This window comes from Macrobrachium rosenbergii, chromosome 1 (genome assembly GCF_040412425.1).
Source record: "Macrobrachium rosenbergii isolate ZJJX-2024 chromosome 1, ASM4041242v1, whole genome shotgun sequence".
NCBI classification, from domain to species: domain Eukaryota; kingdom Metazoa; phylum Arthropoda; class Malacostraca; order Decapoda; family Palaemonidae; genus Macrobrachium; species Macrobrachium rosenbergii.
This window is the reverse complement of record NC_089741.1, coordinates 78,222,747-78,243,294: the sequence shown is the minus strand read 5'-3', so window position 1 is coordinate 78,243,294 and position 20,548 is coordinate 78,222,747. Positions and strand designations below refer to the sequence as shown.

The 20,548-nt window shown below is 35.9% G+C and overlaps 2 protein-coding genes across 2 annotated transcripts; one reads left to right on the top strand and one right to left on the bottom strand.

Annotated features, from left to right (window-relative positions):
* Positions 1–15,269: 15,269 nt before the first annotated feature.
* LOC136841135 (uncharacterized) lies at positions 15,270–16,060 on the bottom strand. The gene is made up of 2 exons (XM_067108184.1): positions 15,997–16,060; positions 15,270–15,868 (listed from the first exon to the last, which is right to left on the bottom strand). Exons 1-2 carry the CDS (start codon positions 16,058–16,060, stop codon positions 15,270–15,272), a joined length of 663 nt encoding a protein of 220 aa, XP_066964285.1.
* Positions 16,061–16,584: 524 nt separating this feature from the next.
* Positions 16,585–17,301, top strand: LOC136841125 (uncharacterized). Its single transcript, XM_067108174.1, has one exon. It carries the CDS (start codon positions 16,585–16,587, stop codon positions 17,299–17,301), a length of 717 nt encoding a protein of 238 aa, XP_066964275.1.
* The last annotated feature ends 3,247 nt before the right edge of the window (positions 17,302–20,548 follow it).

The window sequence follows — 20,548 nt, the reverse complement described above, 5'->3', positions numbered from 1 at the left end:
TTATAAAAATTGTCATGATCATGTGATAAAAACTTATTCATATATATAGCTATATATATATATATCTATATACATATATACATATATATGTACATATATATACACATATATATATAAATATATGTACATATATATATACACATATATACATATATACATTATATATATATATATATATATATATATATATATATATATATATATATATATATAAATGGATGTATGCACATGTGTGCCAAAGCCTTTCTGAAAGGCATTGAGCAATTTCAGCAAGCTTGATATACATATAGCTACTAGCTAGAAATCAGCACTATGGGGTACGACATCACTAGCACCAAGGGCAACAAAGGGGTTGGGTGGGAAGGGGGCTTCCCTGGGGCTGATTCAAACTATCTAAAACAGAATTGGTTATCACAGTAGACTTATTAACATTACGAATTTATCATATCTAATTTCAGTTTTACATGACTTACTATCTGAAATGAATGCACAAGCTGGAAATTGCAGACATCAATGGCACCAAAGGAGGTGGGGGTTGGGAAGGGGGTGACAGAGAGAGAGTGAGAGGGAGAGGAGGTGAGAGAGAGTAGATGGGGTGTTAGGGAGAAGAAGGAAAGAGAGAGAGAGAGAGAGAGAGAGAGAGAGAGAGAGAGAGAGAGAGAGAGAGAGAGAGAGAGAGAGTTTGTCGGTTGAAATACGTCAGGTTATCAGGCAAGCACTGCCTTGGTCAGCTAATTATATTATATATATATATATATATATATATATATATATATATATATATATATATATATATATATATATATATATATATATATATATACATATCACAAAATTTTCCATTTCTCATATACATACTTCTGAGAGACATAACATTCTAACGGTTCTATACATATTATTATTATTATTATTATTATTATTATTAGTATTATTATTATTATTAGTATTATTATTATTATTATTATTATTATTATTATTATTATTATATTTGTGTTTGAGTGTATTTAACTTCAATGTGGAAAAAAGCACTTGGCTGATGACCTATGCGAAAAAGTTGGCTTACGCATATTTCAGAAAGTCTAAGGTATTATCTACCCATATTTCATTTATTTGTTCTTAGCTCCCGTAACTGCCTTGCGTTGCAAAAACTTTTTTTACAAATTATATGGTGCCTAAAGGCGAAACACATGCCGATATCTTCGAAGCGTAATATAAAACATACATCTGTTAATAACCATGAATAAATTAGATTTAATGTATTATTTGTCTATGACCTACAACTAAACAACGGTGTAGATAAATTCCAAGTGATGAAACTATAAAATCGGCCTTGCTATCCCGGCATCAAAAAATCCAACATGAAATTTTTTTTTTTTACTTATAATTCCTAAAATTATTATCCTTCTCTGCCTATAACTTCCGTGGCGAAAAGAGTTACAACACTCGCTTGCCATTCCATGCCATAATAAATGGGAAAGACGAACGAAAACCGAAAAAGAGAAAAACCAAACAAATGGTCAAACAAGGAACAGGAAAATTCACCACATGGAAAACTGAGACCCCCTAAAAAAAGAAAGCGATCACAGGATACTTTCTTCAGTGGCGCCCATCGACGGAGACGATGAGAAAATAAAGCAACAGAGAATTGCGTCCATGAGAGTCTCTCCTTGCAAGAGGAGTATTAAAAAAATAGAGCAACATCGCTGGAATAAATGAAGACGTCGCTTTTGGAGACGTCTCCGAATTCCTTCCATGGAAGACCAGTTTCAAGAGTCAGTCTTCGATCATCAATAAGGATTAGGAAATGGAATATGGATCATATGATGAATAGAGAAAGTGGAACAGTTCGAATGCTATTGTTCGTATCAGAAAGCGGTAGATGTGGATTAACAGGCAGCGAAAGGTTGCTTGCAAGTCCGATAGAAGGAAGTTTAAAATTTAATCTTAAAGACTCCTTCAGTACCGTGCCTCCTTCAGTACATACATACACAAACACTCTCACAAATTATATATATATATATATATATATATATATATATATATATATATATGTATACATATACAGTATATTAACTTTTTCACATACACAATTGTTCTGTGCATTAGTAGAATCACTAAAAGGACCTCATTCAAACTGGATGGTATCAAACGGAGTTTTTTATTCAGAAAAAGTTACAAGCTTTCTTGGACAAACAGTCCACATTATCAAGTATCCGTACAATTTGTCAACTTGTATTTCTGAATAAACACCGTTAGATACCATCCGGTTTGAATGAATCACTTTTTAGTAATATACGGCTATATGTGTGTGTGTGTGTGTGTGTGTGTGTGTGTTTGCGCGCACGCGCATGCACGTAATTGTAACAGCCACAGTGCCCTCTTAGCTTTTCGAATTCTTCGTGATTTTTTGGGGCGATATGCTTATCACTACAAAGCCTTAAGATCCAAGTGCAAGACATATGAAAAAATTATGATGTCCAGTAATGGGAAACAAACCCGGGTTCCATACTCAGAACGAGAAACGAACCCAGGTCCCATAATCAGAACAAGGCAACGTGACCTCGTTCCGATTATAGGACCCGGGGTCATTTCCCGCTACCGGACATCATAATTTCTTCATATTTCTTGCGGATCTTCCGAAGCTAATATTGACAAGCATATCAAAAATAACTCGAAGAGTTCGAGAGAACTTTGCTGTGGCTAATACATATGTATCTATAAAAAAGTGACCAGTAGATTATATGTATATATATATATATATATATATATATATATATATATATATATATATATATACATATATATATACATATATATATATACGTGTATGTTTGCATGTATGTATGATTGAAAAATTTTCTGTTAAAACAGAAATCCATCTAATAAAAGGAGCCCATCAAAGTGCCAAAAGAAAGAAAGTTAATGCTACATATTACGAGGTAGAGTCTCCCTCGACGGGTAAGTAAATGAATATATAATATAAAATTACAGAAAAGCGGTATTTATACCAAGAGTTCCAGGAGTCCTTTGCGTCACTCAGGTTGACAACTAATTTGTCCTCTAGTTGATCCTTCTTAATCTTCTTAATCACTGGTTGGAGGAAGATTTTTAAATATTGAGTTAAGCTACAAATGTCGTTTTTGATATCAGTTGCGCTAGTCTAGAACGTCCAACTGGAATTAGTTAATAGGTACTGCTTGTTGTTCGAAGTTACTTAGGTACCAAATCATTTTATCTTATAATTCCCCTCCGATGATATCTCTGAAGTAGCTCAAAATTGGATATCCAAAGACATTTTGAGGCTTAACGTTTATATATATATATATATATATATATATATATATATATATATATATATATATATATATATATATATATATATATATATATATATATATATATAATTATATATATATATATATATATATGTATATATATGTATATATATATATATATATATATATATATATATATATATATATATATATATATATATATATATATATATACATACTCTTATATAAATATATATATAAATATATATATATATATATATATATATATATATATATATATATATATATATATATATATATATATTATATATATATATATATATTATATATATATATATATACTATATATATATATATATATATATATATATATATATATATATATATATATATACATATAAAGTATATATATGAAAGCTCATAGGTCACAGATATTTTATGAATTACAATACACAGTAGATTTTTATTAATAAGTGTGGCTAAAGGCATTGGAAAGAATCATGAGAAAATGTCTATCTGTTGTCTGGCGCGCATCCTGATTAGAAGGGAGGTGTGTATGTGTTAAATAAGTCAGATATTCACGGAGACGTGAGAACATCCCTGCCTATGATAAGACTTTGTGAGTTCGTTCATAAATACCAATTCCGGCGAATTCGTTGAATGTATTTCTTTTAGGAAGAGTCCCAGAGTGTGAAGGGATTAGTTATCAAACAAATTGTCATTCGAAGATCAACACCGAATATTAATAAAAGTCTCAACACGATGACTCTATGGTTCCGAGACCTGTCCGTTTGAATTGTGAACATTGCTCTGTTTGAATGTGAGCATTTTAGATATTCCCAAACTGTAGATTGTTCTTTCATTTAACACATATCTTACTTGAATTTGACCATTTTTACATTGTGTGTACTTGCATAAGCAACATGGGAGAATTCCCATACCTTTATTTTTATGCATTTGTTTAACAAAGAAGTTTTATTTAGCTTCTTCTGTGTTTCGCTGAGAAGGGGGTTAAAATGCTCATTGGGAATATAACAGGACTTATTTTGAACGACTGTGGGAAAGTGCTTAGGAATAATTAGTTGAATATGGTGGACTGCAATATGTTTGATCATTTGGTGAACATTAGTATTCCATTTTATTTCATCTCGTGTTTCTTACAATCCAGTTATGTTAGATTATTGCCAAATAAATTATTTTGGGTAACGCTTGTTTCGCTGTAGACCTGAGAGAGAGAGAGAGAGAGAATGAGTGTGGTATGTACAGATGTGCGTTTGCCAGTAGCCTTTTCGTGCGGTCACCATCAACTACCAACAGATGGGTTCCCTCGTTTAGCAAGATGCTCAATGATCTACTCTCGGTTGATGCATTAATATACTAATGTTATATATATATATATATAACTATATATATATATACTCTGCTATATATAACTTTATATATATACCAATACCGATGTTATCTCGAATTACTGTTATCATTGCCAGTGATAAGTGACGACGGTCATGCTAATCCTGCAATCAGCAATCAGTGAATCCTGTCAGTGTGTGTGACCTACCATCTCAAAATAGTTGGGTGCGGATCTAAACGCGATTTCCTAAGTCTTTGTTCCCTGCAGAAGCTTTATTGTAGCAGACCTGTCGGTGAAAAGAAGATTCTCCTTGGTTCTTCCTGAATCTATTCGGAAGAGTTAAATTATACGGAATAATACACACACAATCATTTCGGTAGCAACGGCTATCATCATATACAATAACCTGACAGCGATTATTTAGGATGAAGGAATTCATTATTTTGAAGCTGAAAGAACATCTCGCTTAGAATAAACGGGGAAAAAGTTCTTGGATAGCAATTCATTACATACGGAATCTGATTATGTATTCAATTTCATACTCTATTAACGATCCTGTAATGCTGATACCGTTGATGGTAACTATAAAACACTTTATCATAAAATAAAAGTATGTATGCATTGTGTGTGCGTGTATATATATATATATATATATATATATATATATATATATATATATATATATATATATATATATATATATATATATATATATATATATATATATATATATATAATGCTATAAACTCATATATGTATATATATATATATATATATATATATATATATATATATATTATACATATATATATCTCACCCTGAGTGGTTCGATGACCAGGACAGTTCCCTTGAGAAAAAAATTATATTTACCAAATTTGCCCAAACTTGAAAATTATACAACGCAGCTACTACATACACCTAAAAAATAGAGTGAACCAGCAGTACGCTTAGCCTCTACCCACTCACACACACATACAAACTGCGCCATTCAGACCTATCTTGTGTGAGCAGGTGGCTACTGCGATTGAGCATTCACGTACAAATCACGAATCCCCGAAACGTCTTATAAGGAAAGCTACAAAATAAACGACAGACTTCGGGCCTCACAAAAGGGCCGGTACATCTTCCGCGAGTCCGCAGAAAGCGCCATAATCTCATTGATTGGGTTTTGCCGACATTTTCAAACTTCGGCAGAACGCTACTATACAAAGGAATTTCAGAAAGACGCTACCTGCACTGTTCGGCGGCCGTATTATATAGCTTCTCTCTCTCTCTCTCTCTCTCTCTCTCTCTCTCTTTATATATATATATATATATATATATATATATATATATATATATATATATATATATATATATATATATATATATATATATATATATATATATATAATATATATATATACAGTATATATATATATATACATATATATATATATATATAAATTTCTGACTCGTCGGGATCGAACCCAGGTCTCTCAGGTGAAGGCAGGGGGCGCTATCACTAGGTACACAAGTCTAAAGAAGTTGGAACCTGAAACAGCTACTTTTAAAGGAGTACCAGAGCAAGCCCAACTGCTTGCATACCAGCGAGTTTTCCCCAACTTCCCGACTCAGCAATGACCCAATTGACAGCATTTCATTCGAATTATCCCTTCTCAGTGAATAAGATAGAAATAATCAACACACAATCACGTGTGGAACAGAAATAAATTTCTGACTCACTCTCACGTTCCAACTTCTTTTAAACTTGTGTGACCTAGTGGATAGCGCCCTTGCCTTTCACCTGAGAGACCTGGGTTCGATCCCGACGTGAGTCAGAAATTTATTTCTGTTCCACACGTGATTGTGTGTTGATTATTCCTATCCTATTCACTCCGAAGTGCAATTCGAGAGTAGTCTTGTCAACTGGGTCATTGCTAGTCAGAGACCAGAGAAAAACTTTTTCGCTATTCTCCTGGCTGATTATCCTTGGTGCCACCCTCGAGTTCAACTCACATTGACCAACGAGTGAATAACGCCACCCGACGCTCAGAATCGTTTATTTCTGTTCCACACACGTGTGATTGTGTGTTGATTATTTCTATATATATATATATATATATATATATATATATATATATATATATATATATATATATATAACGATATAAAGAAAGCTCTTGTTATATGATCCGGGTTTGTTTCACCGGGACCTGGGTAAGAGAGACCAGTTTTCAAACCCATCGATTAAACATCACTTGCGCGTCAGCCTCTTTTATATCGGTCTCCGCCATGGAATCCCGAAGATGAATCAAATTAAAAGGAGGAACATTATAATCCCAAGTTGCATTGATTGGAAGAATTTCTTGAGAGAATACAAAATCTCTTCATATGAACGGTATTAAGGATAACATACATACATGGATAATTCATATATATATGTATATATATATGCATATATATACACATATATATATACCGGGTGTTTCAAGTGAGGCCCCCGTCTCCACAGAACAAATGGAAGAAGTTATGAAGTTTTCTGCTATAGCCTATCTCCAAGTACATTATTTTAAGTTTCTATTCAGCTATTTTTCATTTTACATTTCTTATTTTCAGACTGATGACGGAGTTGGATACAGCCATGGCTTAACGACTCAGAGGAAATCAGATGGATTGACCCAGATCGGGTACATCCTTCCAGAGAAGCCAGGGATGCTGGCGCATAGCTAATTTCACGTTCCTAGATAGCTAAATACATTAAAAGATGAATCCTTTGTTAAAGAAACTGGAACAAAAATCCATATGACTGCCATCACTTGAAAAGTGGGAATCTTGGAAGGCCTGATCCATTCTCAGGGTAAAAGACATCATAGCTGAGGCAGTGGGTAGACCAAAGAAAGTCTTTACGTAAATTGGCGCTTGAACTAAAGTAAAAGGGGAAAGAAAGAAGTTATAGTGCTGTATATCGTGAGTTGAAAAAATCTGGTATCAAGCCATTTCATGTTATCAACAAGCCCAACATCACTCCCAGCAACAGAGAAGAGGACCATGCATGGTTTGTGGTTCATTTCTTAAGATTGGATGGAAGCTGACTTTCTCCATGTTGCCACATCAGATGAATTCTTTGAGTTCCCTGACATTTGAATGTGAGCATTGCTTTAAATTCTGAATGAATTGGGAAGCCTGTGTGATGCTATGTTCCAGTGAAGGGGATTAGTTAGTTGGTTATGTAAATGAGGATTTGTTTAACTAGACCTCTGAACTCTTGTAGATTCTTCTCAGGCTGGAGAAAATGAAGGAGAGAGTACATAAAATTAAGTAATTAAATAAACAATAAATAATAAAAGAGAGGAAAATTAAAATAAAATAAAAAATCAAGAGGAAAAGAAAAAAAAAGGGGAGATTATATTTTATTTATCAATTTAATTTTGTTGTTTTAAGAAGAGAATGATATTAATTGAAAAGTTATTACCTTCTGCCAGAATATCTTTATCGATTTATTTTGTAATTAAATGTTTCTTTCATGTTGCCAATCAGATATGTTTGATTGTTATTGGGATATTCCATCTTTCACAAGTTATTGGATTTGTGTGCAGAGTTGACATCAGATGACCATGTGTGGGTCTGGAATGTCCTATCCTGAGTCTTGTTAAAATCACTTCATTAATTCTTTGTTTTTGGGTAGAAGAATGCCACTTTTTAACTTCGTTCTTAATTTGTTTTGATTTGTTTTGAGAAATTATATTTGTCATTTGCCAATCCTTATGAATTGAAGGTTTAACTGGCTAGCCAGTCTGATATGGGAGCTAAATTAGCGTACCAATCTAATTTAGCAGCTTTATCTTCTTTCTCATTACCCTCCAATGCCTACATGGAAGAAACAGGATCCAACAAATTTGAACTTGAAGGCCGTTTGTAATTAACTTGATGAATTTCCGTTGGATATTTTGGACAAGGTGATTGTTGATTAAGTATCTATTGCTTCAATTGCATAACAGGTCGGTCAATATGAGTGCTGAAGATTCCTTTTTGTTATGATCTTGAAGGCAAATGTGGCTGTTAGTTCAGCTGTAAATACTGGTGATATTAGAGGAAGGTCCATTTGGATAGTTTCACCACTTGAATGAGCTACAGTGAGCCCACTCAAAACTCATTTTGGATCCATCTGTGTAGATTATGAGGATTACCCTCCCGTCTTATGTGTTCCCTTGGCATGTTGATGGTACATTTGTGTGTTGAACATGTATATCTTGAAAGGTATGATAAATATAGTGCATATTTTGCCCTTTTAGTGTCCATGGTGTGATCCGATTTATTTCTTGGGTATATTTGGGTATCATGTTATGCAAATTCAAAAGATGGTTAGTTTTTTGTAGTAAATGAGTTTTGATTTGGGTTATTATTTGTATTTTGGTTGAGAAATTTATTTGATACAGGAGATGTGCCTGTGAAGGGATAAGCCTCTTCTTAAAGTAATTAGATCACTGTAATATTTTAGGATAGAGACAGTTGGAGGTGGCGGAGGCTCCGATATATATCGCTCCCTAGTGATGTAAAAGCACCTACCGATTTTAGAGTCGTTTCTGAGGCAGTGGAATAAATTGGACAGCTGTAATTTATAATTGATAGTACTGTTGCATTGTACAGCATTAACATTGTGTCTCGTCTGCACCCCACTTGGTGTGTGAAGTTTTCTTTAATAATGTAAAGGGCTTTAGATCCTGTGGCTTTGATATATTTGACATGATCTCCCAATTTAACTGATCAAATTATACCCAAATATTTAACATTATTGCACATGTTTATCTCTTCATTATAAAGGTATAACTGCTTTGTTGTTTCTAGCCATCTTTTGTCTTTGTAAAAGACAATGCCATTTGTTTATTTACCGACAGCTTGAAGCCTACGGAGTTGGTCCAAGTGGTCATATTATTTATTGCTGTATTAAGTATTCTTTGGGCATGTGCTCTCAGAGAATAACTTGAATAATGTATTACAAAATCATCCACATACCAAACTATTTTGTACACCCTCAGGCAGGATCATAGTAATGTCATCTGTTGCCGGAACAATCAGATGTGTCAAAACACTGCCCTTGGGGATACCCTGCATGCGTAGCAATTTGAATATGTATTTTCTATCATTACTTGAGATGTACGTTTGTTAAAATTGTCGATAAATATTGAGGAAGATGACCTCAAATATCAGATTTGTGGAGTTTGTGCATAATATTGTATCTCCATGTGGTATCATATGCTTTTTCTATATCGAAAATAGCCATTGTCATTTTCTTTTTCAAATCCTTTTTAATGATCTGAGTTAATGGGTCTAGTGTGGATCTACCAGCTATTGATCCCGATTGGGTAGGTGATGGTGAGTGTTTGTTATGACACTTGTTAATCTCAAATAACCATTTTCTCCAACAGTTTGCATGAGCAGCTTGTTAGAGATACTGGCCTATAATTAAGTGGGGTTGCTAAGGTCTTTTCAGGTTTACTGATGGGTATGATTATTGCATGTCTCACTTAGTTGGGAAAGACATGCGTTAGCCATATGTTATACATAATTTTAACAAGAATTCTTTAGCTAGTGTGAGTAGAATTCTGAATCATTTCAAGAAATCATATGACCGGAGCTGATAGTCAACATGATTTTAGGGCAAAATTAAGTTCATTCGTATTGAATTCTTGATTATAATCAAAGGTCCTCATCAATTTCAAAATTAAGTGTCTGATTCATTTTTTTTTTTTTTTTTGTGTTCTAATTCTTTTGAAGTGCTCATCTGAGTTAGAATATGAGCACTATCTTCTATGTTTGGCTAATATGTTGAAATATCTTGCAGATTTATGATTTAGTTGCCATTATATAGTATTGGGCTTCTAGAGTGGTCTTAATGCACCATTGATTTTACAAATTTTGTGCCATATTTCCTTTATTGAAGTATTTGGTGACAACTCCGATATATAATTTTTCCATGACCCAGGCTTTTTCAAATATTGTTTCGAAATTTTGCGTTATATTTATTGTATAACTATTGTCTTGTTTAGTTTGTTTATATTACAAGGGCCTTTATTAAGGGTGTTTAATCCTAGATTTTTAGTCTACACAAATTACATGCTATAATTTGTTTGGTTTGATTAGAGATAAATTGTTAGACCACCATGGACAGGGATATATTAGGAGTTGAAGAAGTTTTGAGATGCATTTATCTGTTGATTACAAAACTAGAGAAAAGAAATAATTTGTGACATTACTGTTTTGATTTAATGGGGAGGGATATTTCTAGTTTGTAAATTGTATTTTATCCCAGTCAGCTTTCAGTAAGTTATATTTTATGGGAAATGATTGTTTTGGTTGTTCAAATTCAAAACAATTGAAAGTGATCACTAGTATGTAAGGTCGTCTAGGACATTCCATTCCAGTTTTCAACTAATTCCAGTAGACATAATGAAATATCTACTGAGGAGAAGGTTAAATGAGTTTTTAACGAGAAGTACGTTGGTGAATCACTTTCGTTCAGGGAATGTAAATTCTGAACATTTATGCAATTCCCAGTGTTTGTCCTGGCCAAGTTAATAGCATGTGTGTTGTCCCATAATGGATTGTGGGCATTGAAGTCGCCTACTATTAGTAGGAGGCCATTTTACATTATTTAGTCTTCTTCGTTTTTAACGTGCATTTTTCCCATTATTATTATGGGGTAAGCACGATGCCTTCTTTTGAAGGACTTGGATTTGGTGGTGGGAGTAGGCCGTAGCCTTGATCAGCTGCCCTGCCTGACATGTCGCTTAGACCCGGTGGCGAATGTGTACATGTTACCGACCCCCAGCTCCCTTTACTCCAGCAGCGAGGAGAACTGGGCGAGTAGGTTGACAGTTCGGACGTGAGGTGTCTGTTATGTTTTTAGAGAAGGTGTTGGGTGGCTTTGTTTATGTGTGTATTAGTCTGTAACACCCATTGCTTTCAGCAAACCTATCAGATTGATTACATCATTAATCCTGGGGTGTCTACACGGATAGCAAAGTGTCCACCTCTCTGGCCGATTGACTGCAGGATTGAACCCTCGCCATAGACTTCTATGAAGTCTGGGGTTGCTGCTTCTACCAACCGAGCCATCGAGGCTCCCCATTTATTATTTAGTATTTCTGGTAAATCACTAAAGTTTGAGTTAAAATTTGGCTGATTATATATAGATTAAGTATAGGGATAATGTGATTGTCTGGCATGTAATTTGATTTCAGTTATTTGATATGACAGTGCTGTAATATTGAAAGGGTTCATAGGTTAGTCGTTATGAACATATAGCTGTTCCTAGCTTGCCATCAGCTATTGGCAGTGGCAAGCTAATTTATAGTTTCAAGTTCTTAGAGTTGTACCGATATGCTGTAGACATATGCAAGCAGGTTTATGTTCCTTTAGTATTCTCTGGTTCACCTAGCCGAAGCCAGTAGAAAATCCATTGATGTTCCACTGAATTATTTTATTGGTTTGTTTGGTGGGATTGGTGTTAGATTTGTAAGTTAATTGATGATTTAGCTATCCACAACATTTTAAGGGAGTTTGTGTTGCTTTATGGTTTTCTTTGTAGCTAGGTTTGATTACTGAATATTTGATGCATTGGTTCTTAGAGTCATATTTCCTTATTAGCAAATCTATTTGAGTTTTGATCATTTTTCTTTAGTTTTAAGGATTCCATGCATGGTTGCCATCTTGATGGAATGTTAAAGGGCATTTTCAGACCTAGTAAAGTTATTTATGAAATTTCAGGTTATATTTTCATTTTGTTAAGTAAATGATTGTACATCGATGAAACACTCTTGCCATCCATAAGATAAATCATGTCAGTGTTGAAGGAATGGTTCTGTTCTCTGGGTCCCAATTACGTTTCCATTACTGGATGTTGAAATATTTTTGTTTGGAATTTCTGGTATAGGTATATTGGATCTCTGATGTGCTGGTGTAAAATTTTGATGTGAACTTTTAGGTTTATTATTATTATTATTCTTTGGTCTTGTTGAGGGTTGATTTGATGTGATTAATTTTATGGGTTTTTGAATCTTCAGTGGGATGTTTAGTGAAGGTTCTGCATTGATTTCGGTGATGAGTGCAGAAGAGTTAGTTGATTTATCCATATTTGGGGAATCGTTATTTACATTTGTCTTGGATTGTGGAACACTATGGATTTCCACTTGTGATGCAGTTAATGTAATCTGTTTCTGATTAATGGGTGAGACTGGGGTTTTGCTGGATCGATCTGTGAATGGAATGTTAGGTTTTTACCGTTGGGGGAGTTCTGTCAATTACTTTCCTTTTTTTATTATGGTTATTTTTGTCAATTAAGTTTTCAGTGGATGATGTTAGTGCGGTATATGAGTTCGAATCTGGATTACTAACCTCTGTTGATTTTCCATATCCTGGGTTCTTTTCTGAACGATTAACTGGGCTTGTTATGGGGAGGTCTGTTGCAACTGTACTCTTGGGCTTTCACTTTGAGTATTGGGAGGGAGAGGTGTGTCTCCAGCTATTCTGTGTTGAGAATCTTTATGTTTATTATGAGTTATTTTAGCATTTGAATATGAATGGCATTTTACTGGGTCATTGATTCCTCTCACCTTCAGTTCGAGTTTGAAAGCAGTTAACGGAGCATACCAGTTCTGTCATTAACATTTGTAATTCTGTATAATATTGATAAAAAATATACAGTCTTTAGATTTGCATGATGATTTAATTTGCAATTTACATTTGAAGGTTGGTATATTCAGTTCATACAGTACATATAGCGTTATTTCTATCTTTTAGATTTGAATGGCCATATTTTAGACAGTTAGAACATTGGAGAGGTTTGGGACAAAGGAAGAACTTCTCTATTTTGATCCTAGAATTTTATTTTTCATTGGTAGTTCCCGGTTTTGTAAATTTTGTTTGGACTATTTTAATATGTTATTTACATCTTTCTACTTAGGACAGTATATAATTCCAAGTCATGTATGTTATTTAATATCTTAATTTAAAGTCAATTAAGATTTGTTTGAAATGGTAGTTCTTTTGCATCATCGTCTGGGAGTATTACTGTTCCTTGTGTATAGTTTAGTGTATCGTGGCTGGTTACTGTTACTTTTATTTCATTTATGTTGGTTATTTGTAGAAAGGTTGTTGATTGGGCTTTGGTTGTAGTTTGTATTAACCATTCATTGTTTTTTATTTGTCTACATTCCATGTCTTGTGTGGGGTGTATATTTAATAATTTGTTCTCTAAAATGGCTGGTGAGATCTGCTTTTCTGCTTTTAATATTAAAAATCTGGACCAATTGTCTGGTCCAAAAATATGTATCAAAATGAACTGAGCAGTGTTGGATTGAGTCGTGGATTATACCTTTTAGTTTTCCATTCATCGGTGATGAGCTCTCTTGTATTGATGGGGTTTTAGCCTCTCTTTAAAGTGTAATTGTATAGTCTATCTTAATCTGGTGTAAGTGCGTTTGTTATTCGATGTTTTCAGTGTGTGGTTGATTTTTGTGTTTATTTAATGTATTTTGTAAGAGGCTCAGTGGTCATTTCTTTCTGAAAAGTTTGTATTAAATATTAAGGTTTTATTTTCAGTTTTTCTTTATTGTTGTTAGTGACTTTATTTGTATTTTAAGAGACTTGTGTATGATTGATGGGCATGGGCCCATAACAATACATATATTAACATATATATATATATATATATATATATATATATATATATATATATATATATATATATATATATATATATATATATATATATATATATGTGTGTGTGTGTGTGTGTGTGTGTGTGTGTGTGTGTGTGTGTGTGTGTGTGTGTTTCTTGGCCTCTGGATTGGTAGGTTACCCTCCAGTGATTTTTAAGTGCATCTGTATTTAAGTATGTTGTCTGGTTTTTTGCTATTTTGTTTCTAAATGCATCTGTGTTTGAGAGTGTTGTCTGTTCTTGATAATTTTATCTTTTTATGTTCTATTTTTATAAATTTTCCTAGCTTGCTCTCTACGTTTTTAAAGTAAAGTCATGTATATAACTCTTTTAATTAATTTATATTAATATATTGTATTTTATTGTCGTAGATCTCCTGATGATGTGATTAACAATCATGAAACGTCGGAATAAATGGTTACTGTGTCATCTGCTTCTGTTTCTGCCCTTGATCTTGATGCATATATATATATATATATATATATATATATATATATATATATATATATATATATATATATATATATATATATATATATATATATATATATATATATATATATATATGCATCAAGATCAAGGGCAGGAACACAGCCTAAAGTCAGCTTTTTCGACGCTGAAGGCGCATTTGTCGAACCTGATGACGAGGCCGTTCTCCTGCAGGCGCTGCAGGACTGTCCGGATGTGTCGCAGGTGCTCTTTGAGGGATCTGGAAAAAATTAGACTATAGTCCACATAGCAGACACAGAAGTTCAAGTCCCCCAGGATGCTGTCCATCAGCCTCTGGAAGGTTGTCCCCGCATTCCTCAGGCCGAAGGTGGAGAATGCAAAGACATAGGACCCAAAGGGCATGATGATGGCGGTTTTGGGGATACCCTCTGGAGCAACTGGTACCTGGAAGTAAGATTTCAAAAGGTCCAGTTTAGAGAATATTTTGGCCCTGTGAAAGGAGGCCGTGAGATCCTGTATGTTTGGATAGGGGGTAGTGATCTGGTTCAGTTGAGAGGTTGAGCCGCCTGTAGTTGCCGCAGGGTCTCCAGGAGTGTTCCGGTTTCTGCACCATGTGGAGGGGAGAGGCCCACTGGCTGGAGGCCTTCTTGCATATGCCCATCCGCTCCATCCTGGCGAAAGTGTCCCTGGCCTCCTGAAGGCGCCGAGGGGGAAGCCTCCAGAACTTTGTGTGTGTTGGGGGGCCCTTCGTCTTAATATGGTGGTAGATTCCATGCTTTGCCGGGGCCGCGGGTACCTGGCACAGTTCAGGCTTGAAAACGTCTGGGAACTCCTTCAGCAGCTTAGCGTACTGGTGTGGGGCGACGGAGCAGATGGTAGGCACGCTGGGTCCCGGTGCCAGGGGGAGGGACTGGCGGGAGTCGGTGTCTAAGAGACGCTTGTGACCGACGTCGACTGCCAGCCCGAAGTGGGCAAGGAAATCCGCTCCCAGGAGTGGGGCCCTCACGTCCGCGATGATGAAGTTCCACGTATACCTCCGGCCAAGGATGGAGATTGACAGGAGCCTGGTGCCTTAGGAGAGGATGGGGGACCCGTTGGCAGCCATCAGGAAGGCAGCCAGGTCTGGCAGGCATTTGTGGTCCTCCCTGGATGGCGGAAACATGATCAAATGGCCCAGTTGTCGACCAACATCATCCTGCCAGAGACAGTGTCACGGACGTAAAAGCCTAATGGTTTTGGGCTCCTGGGTTCCTCTGCTGCCATGGCGGCCTGTTCTTTTGGCTGCCACCTCCCCAATTTTTTGGATGAGCGAACGAGCAGGGGGGTTGGCAGTTCCAGGTCTCCTGGACATCATATCCTGAAATAGCATTGGCTCAGAAAGGTGACATGGACCCACAGCGACTTTGGCAGGAGAATCCTTCCCTTACGTGGAGTGACCTATCCATCAATGACAAAGAGACGACCATTGCTTGCGAGATGAGTACCGGACTTCATAGCCCATACCTACCGTTAGGCTTGAGAAAGAAAGCCTTCAACCTTATTCATAACCTGCCCCACCCATTGGGCAGATCCACCACTCAAACCTTGTTGGAGCTGTACATCTGGTGGGGAATGAAAGCGGACATCAATAAGTGGGCAAGAGAATGCTTCTCATGCCAAACATCGGAAATAACGAGGCACACAGAGACAGGGTAGGGGAATTCCAGACAACACAGTGATGACTGGCCCACATCTATGTCGACATTGTGTGACCCCTGCCCCCCACTGAGAGGTACAGATATCTCTTCATGATCATCAATAGAAACATCAGATGGCCAGAAGCAATACCTTTAAGGCAGCAGACAGCAGAGAGTTGTGTGAAAGCACTAATAAACTGGGTCAGCAGGCATGGAGCACAGCAGTACATAACAAGCATTAGAGGAGCTAACTTCACCTCCACGTTATGGAGCTCCATCACCACCAGCCTTGGGACAAAACACATTCACACAACAGCATACAACCCAGAAATGAACGGCATGGTGGAGCAGCTGCACCACTCCCTCAAATCAGCACTCACCACCAGATGTCAAGGCTGGAGTTGGAGAAAAGAATTACCGTGGGTCTTGCTGGGATTAAGAACAACCCCGCACACTGTATTCAGCACATTGTTGGCAGAAGCACTGTACAGCCAAACATTGACAATACCAGCAGACATTTTTCAGGACATGACAGAGCCCACAACTTTTCCAGACGTCCATAGAGCGCTGGAAAATGTCATGCAGGCGAAGACAACATACTACGTAGTAAAAAAAGACTATGTCCCTGAAGATCCTAAAACAGCAAAGTATGCATTCGTAAGATTAGACGCATACATGCTCCCTCTCTCTCCAGCCTACTCTGGACCACACCTCATACTACAACATAGAGAGAAAGCATATCAGCTGACGGTGGACGGGAAAATCACCTGGGTCTCCATCAACAGATTAAAACCAGCCTATATCCCAGACTGCGACCCACTCCCCTAGGCTAACTTTGGGGGGTGGAGAGGAGTACTAGGAGGTCCAGAGCTGTTGCCAGTACCCTCAGGGCATCTTTGCTTTAAAACAAAAATCTACATGATGCACCAAGGCTCTCAGGAAACACAGATCTAGCACTCTTGATTCAAACAATCTTTTACGCATTTTTCAGAAGACATTTTATGCCCTTGTCAGAGCTATAATTAGTAGTGTATGTAAGGGATTGCAAGCTTTCTAACCATATGTACTCAAAATCTCTTCCTAATTTGTATATAGAATTGTTAACCATTCTTCAGGTGTGAGAAAACACATGTCACTGTATATAGACATCCCTCTGTTTTCCCTCTAATGTCAAATGCTACTTTCCAAAGATGCTAGACGTCCCCCCGCCCCTCCCCGACCCCGCCCCACCTATACTCTTTTTCAACTCATCTGTCATCTGAATATTAACATTCATTGACATATGGTCATGACAGCACTGGGATGGATGTACAGTACTCTCGAAGGAGACGGAGGGTGAGAGAAAAAATTCTGGTGGAGAGAAACAAGACAGTTTAATAAACGTATGTTTTTATGAAAGAGACGAGAAGCAAAAACAGACAAATGCAGAGAGAGAGAGAGAGAGAGAGAGAGAGAGAGAGAGAACAAATGAGTGGAGAGAAAAGAAATAACGGAAATCCCAGTCTATGAGCATAGTAATACAGGATTAGGCCCGACATTTTTTTTTTATTATTAATTAACTGAGGAAATTCCGTACTTTTCATATAAAAATTGTAACTTTAAATAACAAAATCTACCATTTGATAAATCAGTGTTCACCAAAAAGTGCGTAAGACTTTCAGTTAGGCTGGATTTTTCTCTATCATCCTTCATTATTGTTACCCAGTTCGAGGAAAAATCTGCAAAACGTAGAAAACTGATCTCTCTGCATACGCCTCCAGCAACAGATTTTTTATTTCGCCCGTTTGAATTAACAAATACTTTTCAATGGTGATAAGCTTTTGCTGTGCTTAGTAACAGAGAAGGGAGAATGCAATCTTATATGTAGGCCTATGCTGATTTTACCTCATACCAGCTTTGCCAACTCGTAATGTCTGTTAGTGATAAGACAGTGGTAGGCCGATATTCGAAGTTAGCTCCCGACGATGGTCATATGGTTTTCTGGCTTTGTAGTTAATAAACTGCTGAATTTGATTAAGGCCAAAACGTATTTGAAAAACCTTTAGCATCACTGGGAACCCGAAAATCATGAAACAGCGTTTTGATTGCTTAGCTTCATTAGGTTGACATCGGATAAGTACACTGATAATATATCATTGTCTTTATTTTAAATAAATCTTTTTGCAACATGTTATATACCATATTCACATGGTTTCCATAAAATACAGCCCGGCTTTGTTAATATCGAGTTCTTCAATGACAGGAATTTTAAAGAGCTACTGTATCATTACCCTATCCCCCAAGTGCTCTAAAGATCTAGGTCATTTTATTCTTATGACGTGATTTCTACTTACTTTCAGAAAACAAACACTACCAGAAAGATTACTAATGAGACCAGTATGAATGAAAACATTGACAGGTTTTTAACATTCGGAAAAGAAAGGAAGTGTTAGGATTAACTAGGTCCGTCGTATCTTTTTTACAATTTCAAGTACGACATAATGACTTTTGTCAATCAGAGAAAAATTTATCAAGAAAAGATGTAACTGTAACATGTATATTTGGACACTGTTTGTGTGAACGCGATGTATATCTATATCGTGACCAAACATAATTAATTAATTGTCAGTTATAAAATAGTTATAACATTCTCTATTACAACAAAATTGTGCGATCAAGTCTCTCGGCATATTTACAGTAGTTTCATACATTTTAAAGTATGTTTGGGTGACATATATTGCGTATTAGAAGCAACATGTTTAACATCACACGAGTGCAGACTTTAACACTGAGGTAATAGCGGCAGCAGTTCAAGTTTCAGCTGCAGCTCTGATTTCCTGGGGCCCGTCCTCTGCTCTGGTTGTTCGTATGCGTGTACTTCTATTTCTTACTGGTACTTATTTTTAATATCATTATATCCTTTGTGGATCTGTTGTAAGTCAGAGCGATATATTTACTAGTTATTTTTGCATTCTTTTATGTATAATTCCGTCTTACATATAAATAAGTGCTTTGGTAGGAAATCAAAGTCTATTTGATTACATTTGAATAAGAAGAACTTAAACCAATCAGCTGTCGATATCATCAGCAGTGTTGCCATGACGAAATGTTTATTGAAGACAATATTCAGAGGACTGATCAGATGACACGAAGTAAAGTCCAATAATTTAATCACCTAATTTAGAAATATCTAATCATGCCTAAAGTTCATCATTTTGTTTTCCTCTTGGTTATTCAAAATCACTAGGAATCTTTTTCATCTTTCAGGAATACTCATGGGTAAGTTCCTGTATTAAATAGCAGTTAGCGTATTTGTTCCTATAGATTTTTTTTTTTTTTTTTTTACATCGATACTTTTCAATTATGGATTATCCAGTCACAGACAAAGCGCAATTTCCAAATTAGAAAAAGAAAGGTAGAATCCATGCTACGAACTGTCAGTATATCTCACATTATAAAATAAGCTTGATATAAAAGAGTAACATATTGATCAAACAAACGACATATAATTAGCATCTTAATTATTCTATCGTTATGCTTGGCTTTATTAGAAAAAGCAACAAAATGCATAAAATTCCAAGGACATTTTTGAGACAGTAGTTACAAAGGGAAACGATGTGAATCTATTTACTGTTACTTCGAGGGAAATTTCTGTCTGTGTGTGTGCGAGATACACACACACACACACACACACACACACACACACACACAGATGAATATCTTACTAGTCTCATCCAACAGCTGACAATACTTCATTGCTAGTGCACCTCAGGCTCTCGAGATTTCAATTAAGCATTTATCTCGAAATGACATTTTCTTACTGTAAATAACGCTAGTATGAGAAGGGATATAAATCTCTGCGCTTATCTCTGTTATATATGTGCGCTGGGTTGGTATCTCGACTTATGCATTATGCAGTTTCCTCTAGAAGAGAATTATGTTTGCGATCTCGACTTCATTTTCTCGAGGCTTTCTTGGCCATGCGGAATTTCATACTCCTGACTTTTCTAAAGAAGGCAAACGTCTCCGGGTAGCCCAGAGCTGATAAAGAGAGAGGAATTACAAAGAATCTTTGAAGTGCTCCATATCAGAAAGA

Excerpts from the sequence above, each read along its gene's own strand:
- LOC136841135 (XM_067108184.1), bottom strand. The coding sequence starts at position 16,060 with ATGGCAGCAGAGGAACCCAGGAGCCCAAAACCATTAGGCTTTTACGTC. Across the intron at positions 15,869-15,996 it reads CGTCCGTGACACTGTCTCTG|GCACCAGGCTCCTGTCAATC; the intron begins GCAGGATGATGT and ends TCCTCTCCTAAG.
- LOC136841125 (XM_067108174.1), top strand. The coding sequence starts at position 16,585 with ATGATCATCAATAGAAACATCAGATGGCCAGAAGCAATACCTTTAAGG.